The sequence below is a fragment of the Rhodamnia argentea genome, chromosome 7, assembly GCF_020921035.1.
Source record: "Rhodamnia argentea isolate NSW1041297 chromosome 7, ASM2092103v1, whole genome shotgun sequence".
NCBI lineage: Eukaryota > Viridiplantae > Streptophyta > Magnoliopsida > Myrtales > Myrtaceae > Rhodamnia > Rhodamnia argentea.
Window position 1 is genome coordinate 226,369 of NC_063156.1, and position 15,546 is coordinate 241,914.

The following is a 15,546-nucleotide window of genomic DNA, read 5'->3' on the forward strand; positions in this document are numbered from 1 at the left end:
CTATGAGGTAGATGGGAACAACGAGTAACAGAAGCATAACATGTCTACTTTATGGCAGCAGCTAAAGTAAAAGCCTGTACCAGCAAGCCAAAATCTGAAGGCAAAGTAAGAATGCAAATATATCTCACAATCTACGTCCGTAAGAAACTGACCTCTGTGGATTCCTTGTTTCAATCTCTTGTTATAGGTGACGATATTGATGATTGGTGGAGTGGAGATGGAGAAGCCATCACTATTGCTGAGTCTTCAAAGCTTATCACACTTCTCCTTCCGACCTTCCAGCACCAGGCAGGTGTTAGACTCTATACATTGTGTTACCACTTAGCGAAGTCCTGTGTTTTTAATAAACAGTCGTTATCCCCTGGTATGTGCTGCTTTTCTAATCAAAAGATAGGAGAGTAATCACAACTTCATCTCGAAAGCAATAATCTAGCAATTTGGGGTTGCCTTCCTGGTTGCAGAAGATTATGTCAATCAAAATTATCTAGGGCGGTTCTATACAGAGTAAGGTCAATTAAGTCGACTCGGCTGCTTCCTGATCATGATATAGTTGGATGCTGTCAATGTGGCCCTTCAAATGGCAGTGCTGTCGGAGACCATGACCAGCTTAATAAATTTTCATGAGTGCACCCATATCATTCCTCCCAGCAACCACTTCCGCCATATAGCACGTCTGATCCAACTATCTTCAAGCTGATCCAATCGGGGACTGCCATGCTCCATCCAGACCCAAAAAGAAGTGACCCAAATACTATTTTGCGGAGAAATGCACTACTGCCAAGTGCCAGTTATGGAATTATGCTATCTCATAAATGCCCCCCAGACATTTTTTCTGATCGGATTGGGCATGCATTAGGCTTCAATACTTTTGACGGCAGTCACGTTTCCAGAAAGACCAGACATCAAGGCATTAGGCAAAAACATCATTTATCTTCACACAAAGATTGAGTCCTGTCAGACACCAAGGAAAGGATAACAAACTAATTCAATTCATTAAGTCTAGTGAAATAATGTGGGAAATCAGTTGCAACATATTTCAGAAAATCATGGAGAAAAAACACAGGAAGAGAACAGATCCTATTATATTCGAAGCTGCGAAGTATCCTTTCTTTTATTTGGTAAGATGGGAAGAGGGAATATGGACATACCGAGATATTTCGGATGTTATTTAGAGTGAACCATCATTAGGCTAAACTCCAGTTTCGAGTGCAGAATTTTGGCCCTCTTAAACAGATATTATATAAGAAGGAAGAGTTAGTTTGTCACATGTGCGTTAACTTTATAAAACTTTAAAAGGCCTCTAAATCTCAGTAATCCACAGATATCAGTTTCACTTACAGTGCTTCTGTTTAAGTTCCATCAACGCAGTTTCCAACATAACTCTGGCCTTCCGATCTGGAGTGCATCCACTCACCTCCATTTCCTTGTATATCGCGGAAACCTGGATGCACCAAATTAGAAGATGAAGAGACACCTTAACAAGAAGGTAATCATCATTCAGTAAACACTCCGGCTGAAAAGTAAAATTCCTTGAGTGCTAGCAACGTGCTTTAGGACCAAAATTCCTTTATTTTTCTGAAGGCAGCAACTGAATTATTGCAATATCTGAATTATATATATACACACATTTTTAATTACCTTGTCAAATTTCCGAGCCCTGATAAGCGCCTTCATGAGTGTAGAATAGGTAATCACATCAGGAAAGATACCCTGCAAATGTGGCAGCATTGCCATTAGAAAGTGAGGTGAGACGATCCTTGAAAGTCATGGGACTCTTGAGAAAAATAAGCTAAAGAAAATAAGACAGAAAGTTAGGTGAATCTGCACTTTCTGGATGGTAGTTATGTTTTGGATTTTGTTATGTCTGAAAAAAAAAAATCCACGGAACAAGAAAACTTACACTTTCTTTCATAAGGTGGTAAATAGAGAAAGCCTCTATGTGTCTTCCAGCAACACTGAATGCATTAATCAACACATTCAGCATTACAACATTTGGTTCAATTCCTTCTGCTTCCATAAGCTGAAGCACTTTAACCGTCTCTTCACATAGTCCCTACATATAGGAAGCATATCAAGAAATTAGCAGGATTGGTTATTCAACTTGCGAAATAAAACATTGATGGTCAAACATTCCTCACACTATTCCACTTCAATAACAGAACACGCCATGTGATGCTTATCTTTTAGGAAAGAACAATCTCCAGTGAAGGGGAAAGTTATATTCGAGTTTGTTTCACTTTGTAGAATAACCAATGCCTTCAATTATCCACCAATTTCCATACACATACTTCTTCCATACTTTGGGAGCTGCTATTTGTTGGGAAGTATCTAAAAAGATAATACCAAATGATCTATCGAGTTCATTTCCTACAGATTCGAACAGAAAAAAGAACACCGGCTGCTACCCTGTGAACACCAACCCGTCCCCCTCCCTCCTCCTCTTCCCTTTCCTCTTCTCCTTCTTATCTGAGCATGGGACGAGCGTGGAAGTAAGACCTTATACAGAATGAAGCTACTGTTGTCTGACAAACATATCCAGTATATTTTATCAAAATAACTGCAATTAATACGTAATTCCATGTGTATAGAGAATAAGCTTCAATACCGAGATACATAACAGGAATATATATGCGCTTATGCATACTAGTTGACAGCTCTATTTATCATCTTCATTTTAATTTTTAAGCTTCTCTAGTTAGATTGAAGGACTAAATTCAATTGAAAACATTTTCTCTGTAAATTTACATTAGCCACCTCAGGCAGCATTCCTCAATTTCTATGAGTCCTCCAATCATATATCCCCATCTGCATGCTTATCTGTGCTTCATGATAGTAAGCTTCAATACCTGTGGATTGAGGTACATACATGTCTAGGACGATAGTGCATGCATCAATGTAATTAAACTAAACAACGCATATCCTATCACTCAGATACAGCAACTAGAGATGCTCAACACTCTGGCAAATAAAAACCACAGAAAATAGTATACCTGTTGAGCATAAGCATTTGCTAACACACAGTACAAACCAGCTGAAAGCTGTAGACCTTCATACTTGAGAGCAGAAACACACTCTTCAGCATTCCGATATTTCCCAAAGTGCCCAAATATATCAACCAACACTGCATATATAGTTCCGCTTTCTCCGTATCCCCTGCACCTCATACTCTCAAAGTTTTTCTCTAACAAGTCCCACTTCCCTTGCTCAGCTAGCCGGCTAATTAAGGTAATGAAAATCTTGGGATCAGGATATAAACCCTGTCCTTGCATCTCACTGAACAACTCGAGAGCCCTGGAGAGATGACCAGCCTTACAATGCCACCTGATTAAAGAATTCCAAGTCATTACATCTGGTCGCACGCCCTCCTGTTTCATCCTTTCAAAAACCTCCAGAGCCTCACCCAACTCGCCATGCTTACCAAAAGTATCAATAACAGCATTATAAATATGCTTATCAAGCACCATCCCCATCTCCCTTATCTCTCTAACGATGCCCATCGCCTTGTTCCACATCCCATTGTCCCGGTAAAGACCAATGACCTTCCCATAAACAAAAGAAGACAGCTCGAAACCTCTAAGCCTCATATCATTAACAAGAGACCAAGTATCCTCCAAACGCCCTGCATTAACGTAATAATCCAAAAGAATCTCATAACTCTCGCGATCTCTCTGGATGTTCAAGTCCTTCATTGCAGATAAGACTCCGATAGCGAGCCCTAACAACCCTTTCCTCAAGAACCCTCGGAGCAGGATATTGAACAACCTGACGCTGGGCCTAAACCCCAGACTCATCATCTCTAGAAGCAAAGACTCTGCTTCTAAGGTCCGACCGCAGTTCCCAAGAGCTTCCATCAAACAAGCGTAAGACGTGAAGCTGGGCCTGAGCCCCAATGCCTCCATTCGGGAAAGCAAACTCATGGCACCGTCGACGTCTCCAGCTCGGCAGGAGTCGCGAATCGAGCGATTGAATGACTCGAGAGAAAGCTCCTCACCGGTAACGAAACCATTCGAGGGATCACTGCTAGTTGAGGTATGGACGGTTCTGAGAGGCAAAGCAGCGAACACCTTGGTGGCATCGCGGTCGTGTGAGAGGAGAAGCGAAGCAGGGAGTTTGAGATTGCTGAATTGCCGTTGGAGAGAAGCGGCAGGGAATAAGGATAAAGTAGTGAAGCCGTCTAATGGAAATCTTGAGGAAGATTGAGAGATAGAAGACGACATGAGAGTCCCGGATCAGGAGCTTCAGAGCTCGGAAGGGAAGCCGAAGAGAAGAGAGATTGCCTTGCTCTGGCCTCCAGGATCATCTCACTGTTTCAACGGTCATCGGTAACTGATAGGATGAAGGCTGCGAGAGATTTTGGGTCCACATCTATTGCCTTCCTAGGGACGCATTTTTGTGCTTGACGACGTCTCCCAAGCAGCACCGCCTTTTTGTGCTCTTTTATGTATCGAAAATACGAAACTACCCCATGAATTCTCCATCAAATAGGTCTAAGGGCCACCCATTTTTCATTGACTGCTATGCCATGACGACGGACTCACCATTCTCGGATTTTTGCAAGTAGTTAAGACTCACTCCCAACATTTCGTAACGGACACGAATTCTAATGATAAAGCATGCGAAATCAACCAACTTGGATGAGCAATTACCCTAGAATGGTGACGAGCAATTGACTCAAATCGTGGATGAGCAATCAACGCAGTCCCCATTGTGCTCAGAAATGATACTCGGTCGACATATTGGAATGGACATTGAACTCGTCTACGCGGTGAGTTGGGAAGCACAAAGCAATACAAGAATACAAAAGTAAGATCCAACTCACAAATTGTAAGATAAATCGTTGTTTACTCATTCGATACTGAGGGCAGCCTTTGGAATTGGCTGGAGAAGAAAAAGACTGAGCCGTATCAAAATAGAATCAGCTAATTTAATTTCTACATGTAAGGGCAAGTGGAGGAAGGAAATGACTTTCTAAAGCTCTCATCAAAAGAGGGAAGAAAATGAAAGTAGAAGGGACAAAAAGCTGCGGGAACGATCTTCTTTTTCATCCCCCTATACAAACCGAGTGATGACAGTAGAGAAATTAAGATCCTAATGCTGTCTGCAGCGACAATGGTTGAAGTGCTCTGGTTTACGTGTACCCCTCATCTGCAAAGAACATTTACATCGTACCGTCCTTATGCTGTGAAAATTTATTGTCAAAACCTCGGATGAAGTCCTCCATGCACGCCCGATAAGTCTCCGTTCCAGGAACCAGCCCTGCAAGTTCAATCCCTACCTTCATCCATTTCTTTGCCACATCAATTTGTCCAATACAAATCGGAATTGCTGCCCGATTCCAGGCAGTTGTGACAAGCCATTTTCCCTCTTCAGTTGGATATTCTCCTTCTTTCAAGCCAATCATTATCCGATATGCTTGCTTGTACAAATCATGCACGGCATCATCATCCGTGTCACCCTTGTAAATGCTGGTTATAGCTATCAGCTTCCGCACAATGAGAGATACATTATGGTAGTCTGGTGAGACTGAAGATACAAGTTGGGAGAGGCACTGGCTCAGAGCAAAAAAGGCTACCTCAGGGTTTGGCCTTGGCCCCTGGGATGCAGCGAGGCCGATTTGGAGAAGGTAATTTGGAGTACATGCCTTCGAGCTGACAAAATTCTTCACAAGGATTTGTTGGGATCTCAAGTCATTCATCCTGCCATGTATATCATATGCACTGTAGGTGTATATGAAGTTAAAGTCGGGTTCTAAGGCTGCGTCTTTGTCGTCATTTAGTTGCATCCTTGTTGAGAGCGATTTTAGTATCTGCATCCATCAATGCACAAATGTTAGAAGTGCAGAGGATGCAGCAGCAAAAACCAGGAAACCAAAATGCCATGTTTTCGATAACTCGGAACAGAGAAATGAAAAAAGGATATATTCCTAAATGCCACGTCATGCAGAATATATGTGTGATCACACCTTTCCTGCTCTTTCGAGTAATTCCAAAGCTTGCTTCACTTCAATCTCGATGAGGAAGGCTTTTCTTTCATTCTCTAAAGCTATCATGGCACATACTGTAAAAATCAATGATTTGCAGAGCATGAGGCTGTGTTCTTCCCCCTGCACGTCAGCTAAGAGACTATAGAAATTAGATGCTAGTCTCAGAAATTCGGCACACAGCACATAATTTTTCATCTTTCCAGCGCTTGTTCCAAAATTCCATGAAGTTACAGCAAACCATTTCAGTTCCCGTGCTGCGATCTCGTCTTTGCCAAAATAGCAGTCAATCCCCATTTCTGATGCTCGATCATTAGCATGTTTTATGAATTTAAGTACCTCAGGTTCATTTCCCATGTCTTTAGAGAGGATCGTGATTAAGGTGCGTAGAATGATGACCTCTGATGTCGCTGTTGATTTTCCCATGACATAGAAGTTCAAGAGATTAGATAAAGAGGCAACAGCTACAGGGAGCACATGGCAAGCCACAGCTTCATGTGCTGATAGCAAGAGGAAGTCCGGAGCAAAGCCAGGGCAGGTTGTCATCGCTTGAATTTGGTTTATTGCAGCATTATGGTCATTCTTCTGTAAATAGACTTTGAACTGCATGCATGATAGGTGTCAATTCACAAGGGAACTTGATCAAGAACGAGAAAGACAATTAAACCGAATGTATTTGCAAGTCGTAGATACGACTTGTCTCTGCGTGTGCGTGGGCGCGCGTGCGTGTGTGTGTGTGTGTGAGAGAGAGAGAGAGAGAGAGAGAGAGAGAGAGAGAGGACCTTGAGGAAAGCACTTGCTATGTTTGGTTCCAGCTGCAGGAACGAAGATATGGTATGTTACAGTGTTATTAAGGTCAGCAGTTGTAATTGGTAAAAAGAGAACCAATTTGAATACCTTTTCAGCTTCATTAATGTATTCTTCAGCTCGGTCCAACTGAGAGAGACCTAGATGGCATAGACATAACACCCTGAAACCCTTGGCTCGAACAACTCTGTCTTCTATGTCACATGGAAGAAAAAGCATAGATTTCTCGAACATTTCTGCACTCGTTTCATAATCTTTTAATTGGAAATGACCAGCAGCGCTGAAAGGAAGTACACCAGGTGCTTTCAGATATGCTAAATGGAGCTGAAATCATTCAATTTCACTTTTCAACTTTTCTTTTTCTTGAAGCTAACAAGATGTACAGCCAGAACTAAATCTCTAGGCTACAGTATAATTACAAAATGCAGCATGTGATGATATCAGTTCATGATGTGACAAGACCAGGGAAATAGAAGAACAGATGCTAAGATCCTCCAGAGCTCCCCATTGACTGCAAATAAAATCCTCCAAACGTCGCCTGAACAAACACTCAAACCCAAAAGAAAAAGCATGCGATGCAACAGTTGTTCAGTTTTATCAAATTTATGAAATTTCCCGTATCGATATCAGCTTCATGACTAAAAATACGAGACCCTCTAGCTGTCGAGCCTAGGGAAGTGATACCGTATTTCTCAACTGGGGAGGATTAGTATAGAACTAACCAATTCCACAACAGAGCATGCATTGCATTCCTCTCTTTAGCAGTGGCATTCCCTGAAAACAGCGCCACCACTCTATCATCTGAAACCAGCTCGGCCACCACCTTAGCCCTCACTCTCGACCCATCCAAGTCGCAGCCACTGCCACTATTACCACCTATCACCCGATGGACCACCGTAACTGCAGCCGCCGCACTGACATGGCACCTCCCGAGGAGCCCCAAAAACACTCCCTTGGCAGTCTGTGCCCCAGCTGTCCCTGCCGACTGGAAATATGCCTCCACAGCTGAGACCCAAACCCCCTCAGGAATCCCCTTATTTACAACCATGCCCCTCAACTCCTTCTCTGCCTCATCGTGCCTACCTAATCCTAACCACGCCTTCATGGCCAAAACCGGCAAGCTCGGATGGCTGTCCCCACCACCTTCGCTTTCTCTTAAAATCCTAACACATTTGATCACGTTCTCGTACTCTTCCATCTGCAGGTGTACGGCCGCGATGAACCGCAGAATTTTGGACTTAAGCCCCTTGAGATTCACCGTCTCTTGCCGCATCCTTGCTGTACTGAATGCCTTCTCGCACAAATCCAAAGCATCGTTCATTAGCTTCAGAGCTTCTTTAAAACAGTGAGCCTCGCTGCCTTTATTGGTTTCTAGGATGCTCTTGCCAAACGCCAAGTACTGACTAGCTAACGCGATGTAGTGATCGGACGATCCAAACAACAGACACTTGGAACGATTCAAGAGCGTTACCGCCAAAATCTTGTCGGAAACTTCCCAAGCAGTGCGCGACCTCGCGATCTGTAGATCTAACAACAGCTTTCTCTGTCCTGCGTCCTTAACTGTGCCTACGTCGACTTTGGAGATGATTTCAGTGGCTTTCTCGAAGCAATTGGAAGCGAGATCGAAACTCTTGAGACTATGCCAGATGATGCCGGTCTTGTAATAGAAGAAGGCGGTCTTCACCTCCGGGGACGGGACGCCGGTGGCGCTCCCGGCGAGGGAGAGCATGTCGGCGGCGATGTGACGGAGATTGGCCTGATCCTCGGAGGAGGAGGAAGACGAGGAGCGGATGGAGGAGGCGTTGGAGTGGTCGACGCAGGAGTTCCATAGGCGGTAACTGAGCTTCCATAGGTGCAGCTTGAGGGAGTTTGGGAAAGGAGCGCGTTCAGCGAGTTGAGAGAGGCACCGCCGGAGGTCGGAGGCGAGTTGACTGAGTTCGGGAGAGGGGTGGGTGATGGGGATGGTCTCAAATTGTTTGATTAGAGACTCGATTTGAGAGGTGAAAGGATCGGACTGAGCGTCCGGCTGGGCATGCCGAAGCTCCGGCGTGGAGAGTTCGGCGATCCTCATCTTCCGTTCCTCTTCAGGACCGGACGGAGAGAGATGATGGAGACACGAGTATTTGAAGTGAACATGAGAATACGGTGATGACGATTTGGAGGGAACTGACAGAATGACGTCACCAGTCCGTTCGAGGAGAGGACGATATGGTAAAAACAGACAACTTGGGCCCAGTGGTGGTGAGGCTAGCCCATGAGCCTCCTGCACTTTGAAAACTACGAACAATAGTATGAAAAAAGTTACCAAAAAATAAAAATTATGTTATCGTAACATACTTATTTTGAATTCTTTTCGTGGCATCGGAAATCGTAAACTATACATATTTTAACACATCTATCCTAAAATTTTTCTCATGACATAGAAGAACTTCAAACTTGTATTTATGTAACATATTTACCCTCCACCAAAGTTTATTCACATAATTTTTCGATCAAAATAGCGTCTTTTTTTTTCACTTAAGCCACGCGAGCGCAATGTAAGCACCTTCTTCTTTTCAACGTCCACGTAAGAAGATTTTTAACGATCCTCATTGAAGTAATCTTAATAGATTGTAAATGTGTCATACAAGTACAAGTTTGAAAATTTTTGGTATCGCAAACAAAAGGAAAATTGTCAAAAAAGTGCTAAACATTTTGCACTTATGCTAATTTGATTAGAAACCTGCTAAATTTATCAATTCAATCATAAAATTTTTCACCTTTTTCCAATTTGATCTTATTAGCCAGAAATTGTTGACGTAGGTACCAATCGTCCTACGTGGCGACGCCGGCGTTGACATAAATAATTTTTAATAATATTTTAATTTTAATTTTATTTATTTTTTTTCTGTTTTCCTTTTTCTCTTTTTTCCTTTCTTTTTGCCCTCCAAAGTCAAGCGAGGGCAGCCCTCACCGGCATCAATTGAAGGGAAAAAAGAAAGGAAAAAGGAAAAATTGAAAAAAGGAGAAAAATAAAAACAAGTAAAATTATTCCAAAAAAATATCAAAATATTATTACAAATTGTCTACGTCCGTACCGACAGTACCACGTAAGACGATTGGCGTTCACGTTAACGATTTCCAGCCAATAGAACCGAATTGACAAAAGATGAAAAGACTTCAAATTGAATCGACATAAGTACAAAAGATTTAGAACTTTTTTGACAATTTTTTTTTTTAAAAAGTTGAGGATGAATGTATATTACAATTGACATAATTTGAGATTTTTTTTTTTTTTTTGTGTTTACCCGCCAGAATATACATTTTTTGCATTAAAAAGAGAGATTTGATTTTCTGGGAAAATTCCGTGGCAAAGAAAATCGCATGCATTGGTCTCCTTTTGTTACAATTGGAACGCAGAAGTCGCTCGTTGAAGCATAGGTCGGAAAGCTTGTTTCATTCGAAGTAGTACCGACGTACCGATCAGGAAAACATATCTCAATCCACATCAACCCCAAACTCAATGATTTATCAATCTTCTCATCTTTTCATCCGATAGATAAGAGAAAATAAGCGTGCGCGTGCGCACACAATAGAACATCGCAAGAGGAATCCAGACGCAGAAATCTAATAATTTGGTGGCGCAGTTGTTTTCCTCAAGCGCAATTCCTCGCCCGTCCGAAAGCACACATATCCACTCATACAGTTTCTCCAGTGCAAACGAGTGGCAGGCTGAACTCCACCCCAGCTTCTGAAGGATTCCGTCCTTCACTTCTTCAGATTACACAACGCTCAAAGAGCTGTCTTAACTCTGAATCTGCTCGATGCTTGTCGATATTGGACATCAGACTTGGCAATAATGTACCCAGCAGCTATTCTGATGAATCAATTTCGAGACACGGTACACTGCGAAACCGAGCCAAGTACCGTAAATAGGACGTTTCGCCTTTGTTTGAAGGTTCAGATCTCTTCCGCCTAGCTGAGAAACCTCTCCCATTTAGAGAATCATACAATACACCCATGTTCATCTCATTTTGAATCCCACTGGTCTCCACTGAGTGACTGAAGATTACAGGTAGACAGAAAAAGATGAGTGAATAACATTGAAAGCCCTAGCGATGATGCAATTGGTAGCAGCTGCACACTTGGAATGTTTGTCGGGTTTAACTTAGTAACATATTACTACAGGAGGAATGTGAACATACCGTTCCCGAATAATCTTAAAAGCTTCTTTTGTAGCATAAGGTAACCCCGTTTTTGGATCACGGTATCTGTAACAGCATATATATATGTATCAGCTGCTTGTACTTCTCAAGCATTTTAGACAGATAGACCAACTTATAAAGGTCCACTAAAGTAGATGTAAGATTACCGAGTCTCGAGTTAGGGGTGTGGCTCCCATAAGTCACTCAACATGCAACTAAACTCATAAAAATGAACCATGCGGTCCTCTCATTGTCAGGAAGTTTCAACAGCTGGTGAAATGTGAAGCAGAGGGTAGGGCAGATTGCCAAACCACCATCCAGGTATCAAGTTAACGGGATGCATTTTTCCACCTCCCTCATCATGTTAATTTTCATTCAAAGCTTGTTCGTGTAACGGCAAAACAAAACCATAGTTTCCAGTATTCAACTCAAAAATAAAACCTAGAGCATCCAAGACAAATATAACTTCCTAGGCAACAGCTCAAAGAACACATCTTAGCAGCATTATTGTTAAGTAAAATATAAAAATGCATCTCCAGTTTCACTTTGTTTTCCAGAATCTCTATGTAACAGAGTATAACCTGCCACTCAAATCCAGGGAAACGGAGATGTAACATCTTAGAGGTAATGCATTTGAAGCAAGAATAAGTTGAGAAAATCTCTTACTTGGCTGGCAATCCTGTGACTGCACATACAGCTTTCTCTGGATCTGTAAGACAAAATCAAAGAGAATATGACTTCCACCATTCTCGACGAGAAAGATTCGGATTACAACAAGTACAGCCACAGCATCTTTACAACATCTTACAGAACCATTATCTGCTAAAGGTCTGTGCTTCAATGTTAAGCGATGTGTTCACTTCAAAAAGGACTATTTCTTCAACTGAGATAAGCTTTTTGTAAACCATGCAGAGATTTCTTTATCCCTTAAAGTCATGATAATTTGATTCCACGTACTGCGTCAAATACAAGTGCTGCATCATGATGACCACAACTGTGGCATAACTTATCTTTAGCTAAATTGTATTGTTTAGCTTCAAATTTAGGGTTCATGACTTCAAAAAGCAGCCAAACTTGTCGAGTGAACGCAACTGGTTAATCTCTTCAGACACAAATCCCAGATGGGCGGATCATACTATGAGACCACAGCACTTAAATGAAGTAAAAATTCAAGCGTAAGCACTTAAACAACGAGTTTTTGAACCCCCGTGTCATTAAAACAAACAACAATAATATTCAACATCAAATGTGTGACTTGTGGAAAAAAGGCATAATATATGAGCTCACTAAACTGAATCATTGGATAGTGAATGTAAAGCTAACATACACGGAACAGATGCTGTAGGAATTTCGGACTGAAAAGACACTTCTTTAGTGAACTCCAGAAATGATCGACCTGAAATGATATTCATGTCAATTAGAAAATGAACCCCAAAGAATTTTGAGACTATACTGTTTAAGATGGTGTGAAACTAGAAAAAAGAACAGAATTGGGCTAGATACTACAAACTTTACCATCTTTAGAGATGTATTTTATCTGTGGACCACTGTATACAGCTTTATGCACAATCGCTCTTTTCTTAACTTCTTCCTCCCTTGCCAACACACGTTCTAAGTTTCTTAAGTTCATAATTTCTGCAAAATAGTGGCATGCTAATCAGTTAGATACGCAGTGTGAGGAAAACAGAAGTCGCATAGATGCAAACATCTAGCTCTAAACTTCAGTAGACAAAATGAAACCTGTTTGGGCTGCTTCCAAAAGCATTTCTTCTTGGGTCATCCTCTTCTCCTCTCCTTCCTTTTTTCTTTTTATTGGCTACCAAAAAAAAAAAAAAAGAATGGTTAAGCCATTCCATGGGATGGCATGCTCTCAACAGGGAGCAGCTGCTTCACTAAAAGCATCTCATTAAGCTAAAACAAAGGCAGAATTCGGAAGTATACTCGGGGAGTTCACATTTTCTTCTTAGAAAATAAAAGTTGTGAAAGATGCTCGAGTAGAACTTGTTTAACATGATTTATTCATTATAATAACAACGCTCCACTGGACTTTTATCCAAACATACAATTTCTCCGCCAATCCACTCATGTACTTTCAGATGATTTTCCTTTAATCATTAACTACAAGTAGTTGCAGCTACTACCAATGAAGATAAGATTTGTGCATGTCATGATGAACAAAAATTAAGTCCGTGTCAGAAGGAGCCATCACTATGCCTAAACAGCTCCCAAATTGCCAGTTAAATTGTTTCAGATCAGGGGATCTTGAAAATACCATGTCATGTGGTGATTGTCTTAGAAAGTTCTCTGGCATGTGACAATGATTCTACAAGAATCTTTAATTTAAAAACAACCATCTGTTCAAAGAGTGTACACTAAAGATGAAACTACTCCTTACAACAATTATAGTCAGATGCTTTGTACAGCGACTAGAGTGCCGAGATGTTCTTTAGTAGCTATACAAGAAGAATGAGACTACAACCACAAAAAATTAACTGAATCTTTCAGTATTCTTGAGAAAACCATAAGCAATAAATCATGCATAGCTGTCCATTTATTAGCATCACCTGCACATCATTTTAACATGAAGCTATTCTTGTACACAACTACAACCAAAAATGGTCAAAGAAGAATTTAGCAAACCTTCATTGTTGCTTGCAAGGCAGCACGTATTGCATCTCTCTCTGCCTGTCTAACAATGACCGCAGTTCTTGTAGACTTTCTCACCGTTCTCTCAACTTCTACCTCATCAGAAACGTCGTGGCTCTCATTGTGAGCAGACTGTTGAGAAGGCTTTCCATCCTTGGGAGTTTCCTCCAAATTTGTAAGCACTTTGTGTTTCTTTTTATTCTTTTTTGGAGTCTTTCCAGGATAGATTAACCGCTTCTTTGGACGCTCCCTGTTTTGTGACATCTCAAGTTCATCTGAGCTGACAACTACGCAGAAATATCCAGTTTACAGAGATATACTGACCTCTCATCACCGTCATCGCCAATTTCTTCATCTGGATCAGGCTCCTGCGAGCACCAGTAGGTCAGAAAGGTTCTATAGTTTTGGAGTGTCAATAAAAAGATCAAATTGATAACAGCTGCTTATGCAGATACCAGAAAGATTATGGCAGAAGTTTTCAGAAATGGAAGCAAGACAACATTGCAAAAGCACTCACATCTTCATCAAAGTCACTGTCAAATACATCGGCAACTTCAGGCTCTTCTTCATAATTATCATCATTTTCATCCTGAAAAAAACAACATACCACAGCATAAACAACAACATCATCACCAAAAGATTACCATAATGCGGAATTGCTAGAATATCAATCCAATTAGTACATTTAGCCTAATAGTGTGCCCGGCTGAAAATATTTCAGCTAAACAAGGATAAAAAGGTGAAGGCTATTTGTTCGTTACAGCAGCTGAGTAGTAAGCAGGCCGAGAGACCGATCGGGTGAACATTGACAACCTTCCGGGAAAACCTTAGACAAATGGAGTGAATTGCTCTAGCACAGAAATTGCTCGGAAATGAAAAGATAAATACGAGGGACATGAGGATTTGAGCTAAGGATCATGCAGAACCGTGCCGGGGTGTCGTCAGCATAGTTAAATATCTTTGATTTTCACCAACACAAAAGGTAATGAATTCACGAGCGCACCTCTTTAAGAGCATCTTGGTTCCAGAACTGCTCGTCCTGTTCAATTTCGTCATCCAGCAAGTTGGTCATCCTGAACAAACCATAAACGAACGAGTTTCACAAAAAAGAGTTACTCTCCATCAATCAACGAAGAATCCTCTAGCTGAGAAACCAAAATAAGAGCCACTGGACTTGCCTCTTTCCTCTCGTGGCTCGAGAGCCGCGATCGAGGAAGACGGGAGCATCCTCTTGAGTGGCCTCCATTGGCCTCTACTCGTCTTTGGTGCCTCCGGCGAGCGAAAGCCGCCTTCGTCTTGTCCTTCTTCTCTGAACCCAATTTCCCCCCCCCGCGCCCCTGATTCACCCACTCGAGCACTTGCCAAAAGCTGAGAGCAGTCAAAAATTCAAAAACTGGGCTCGATGCTCGCACTAGGGATTGGCTTCTACTTCAAGGAAAAGACGTGGCCAAAGAAGCACACACTCTGACACTCTTGTTCGCCGTCGCGTCCGCCCCGATACGCACTTCGTCCTCTCGGAGCGACGGTGCTGCGCGGTGGGGCTTTGAGAGCCGGGCACGTGAGAGGACGATCGGGGAGAGGGAATTGACCGAGCACGCGCCTTATCACCAAAATATAATCGACTCTTAAAAACTATAAAACTATATATAATTAAATATTAAAATTTATCAAATTAATATAATCGAGTCTTCTCATTAATTTCATTTAATTTGATTAATGAAAAATACTGATATAGATTTTTTTTTAAATATTTTGTCTCTCTTACACAGCGATGATGTGCCAAAATGACATCGTTTTGATTCAAATTTGATTTTTAATATTATTTTTATTAAAATTAATTTAAAAATAGGGTAAATTTAAAAAAATTTAAAAAAATCACAATCAATATGTCTGTGCCCAACCTGCACATGTAGAGAATTACAATTAAAG

The 15,546-nt window shown here is 41.5% G+C and overlaps 3 protein-coding genes across 5 annotated transcripts; all 3 read right to left on the reverse strand.

Annotated features, from left to right (window-relative positions):
- Nucleotides 1–696: 696 nt before the first annotated feature.
- On the reverse strand, nucleotides 697–4,405 carry LOC115740502 (pentatricopeptide repeat-containing protein CRP1, chloroplastic-like). 2 transcript variants are annotated; one of them, XM_030674002.2, is made up of 5 exons: nucleotides 2,991–4,405; nucleotides 1,901–2,053; nucleotides 1,639–1,710; nucleotides 1,339–1,441; nucleotides 697–951 (listed from the first exon to the last, which is right to left on the reverse strand). In XM_030674002.2, coding segments are annotated over exons 1-5 (1,557 nt in total). In that variant the 5' UTR covers nucleotides 4,218–4,405; the 3' UTR covers nucleotides 697–949. The 2 variants fall into 2 exon arrangements, with proteins under 2 accessions (XP_030529862.1, XP_030529854.1); XM_030673994.2 differs by having other exon boundaries at nucleotides 697–1,441.
- A 125-nt stretch (nucleotides 4,406–4,530) lies between these two features.
- On the reverse strand, nucleotides 4,531–8,994 carry LOC115740414 (TPR repeat-containing protein ZIP4). 2 transcript variants are annotated; one of them, XM_030673901.2, is made up of 6 exons: nucleotides 7,510–8,994; nucleotides 6,878–7,067; nucleotides 6,763–6,795; nucleotides 5,963–6,583; nucleotides 5,163–5,806; nucleotides 4,531–4,647 (listed from the first exon to the last, which is right to left on the reverse strand). In XM_030673901.2, the coding sequence occupies exons 1-6, from the start codon at nucleotides 8,856–8,858 to the stop codon at nucleotides 4,569–4,571; spliced, it is 2,916 nt and encodes a 971-aa protein (XP_030529761.1). In that variant the 5' UTR covers nucleotides 8,859–8,994; the 3' UTR covers nucleotides 4,531–4,568. The 2 variants fall into 2 exon arrangements, with proteins under 2 accessions (XP_030529761.1, XP_030529769.1); XM_030673909.2 differs by lacking the exon at nucleotides 4,531–4,647 and having other exon boundaries at nucleotides 4,903–5,806; nucleotides 7,510–8,993.
- A 1,444-nt stretch (nucleotides 8,995–10,438) lies between these two features.
- Nucleotides 10,439–15,205, reverse strand: LOC115744761 (SWR1 complex subunit 2). The gene is made up of 11 exons (XM_030680096.2): nucleotides 14,796–15,205; nucleotides 14,621–14,690; nucleotides 14,135–14,206; nucleotides 13,942–13,985; nucleotides 13,612–13,867; nucleotides 12,712–12,787; nucleotides 12,487–12,606; nucleotides 12,299–12,367; nucleotides 11,638–11,680; nucleotides 10,972–11,037; nucleotides 10,439–10,828 (listed from the first exon to the last, which is right to left on the reverse strand). Exons 1-11 carry the CDS (start codon nucleotides 14,861–14,863, stop codon nucleotides 10,639–10,641), a joined length of 1,074 nt encoding a protein of 357 aa, XP_030535956.1. The 5' UTR covers nucleotides 14,864–15,205; the 3' UTR covers nucleotides 10,439–10,638.
- Nucleotides 15,206–15,546: the final 341 nt, after the last annotated feature.

What these genes read in the sequence shown, in the direction of transcription:
- LOC115740502 (XM_030673994.2), bottom strand. Translation starts at nt 4,217, where the DNA reads ATGTCGTCTTCTATCTCTCAATCTTCCTCAAGATTTCCATTAGACGGC. An exon ending in CAAATGCTTATGCTCAACAG is followed by an intron (nt 2,054 to 2,990) that starts GTATACTATTTT and finishes TCCTATATGTAG; the next exon opens with GGACTATGTGAAGAGACGGT. An exon ending in GGGCTCGGAAATTTGACAAG is followed by an intron (nt 1,442 to 1,638) that starts GTAATTAAAAAT and finishes TGGTGCATCCAG; the next exon opens with GTTTCCGCGATATACAAGGA.
- LOC115740414 (XM_030673901.2), bottom strand. Translation starts at nt 8,858, where the DNA reads ATGAGGATCGCCGAACTCTCCACGCCGGAGCTTCGGCATGCCCAGCCG. An exon ending in ACATTAATGAAGCTGAAAAG is followed by an intron (nt 6,796 to 6,877) that starts GTATTCAAATTG and finishes TCGTTCCTGCAG; the next exon opens with CTGGAACCAAACATAGCAAG. An exon ending in TAGCAAGTGCTTTCCTCAAG is followed by an intron (nt 6,584 to 6,762) that starts GTCCTCTCTCTC and finishes TCATGCATGCAG; the next exon opens with TTCAAAGTCTATTTACAGAA.
- LOC115744761 (XM_030680096.2), bottom strand. Translation starts at nt 14,863, where the DNA reads ATGGAGGCCACTCAAGAGGATGCTCCCGTCTTCCTCGATCGCGGCTCT. An exon ending in GGCGATGACGGTGATGAGAG is followed by an intron (nt 13,868 to 13,941) that starts GTCAGTATATCT and finishes GTCACAAAACAG; the next exon opens with GGAGCGTCCAAAGAAGCGGT. An exon ending in TCCTACAGCATCTGTTCCGT is followed by an intron (nt 11,681 to 12,298) that starts GTATGTTAGCTT and finishes TTTGTCTTACAG; the next exon opens with ATCCAGAGAAAGCTGTATGT.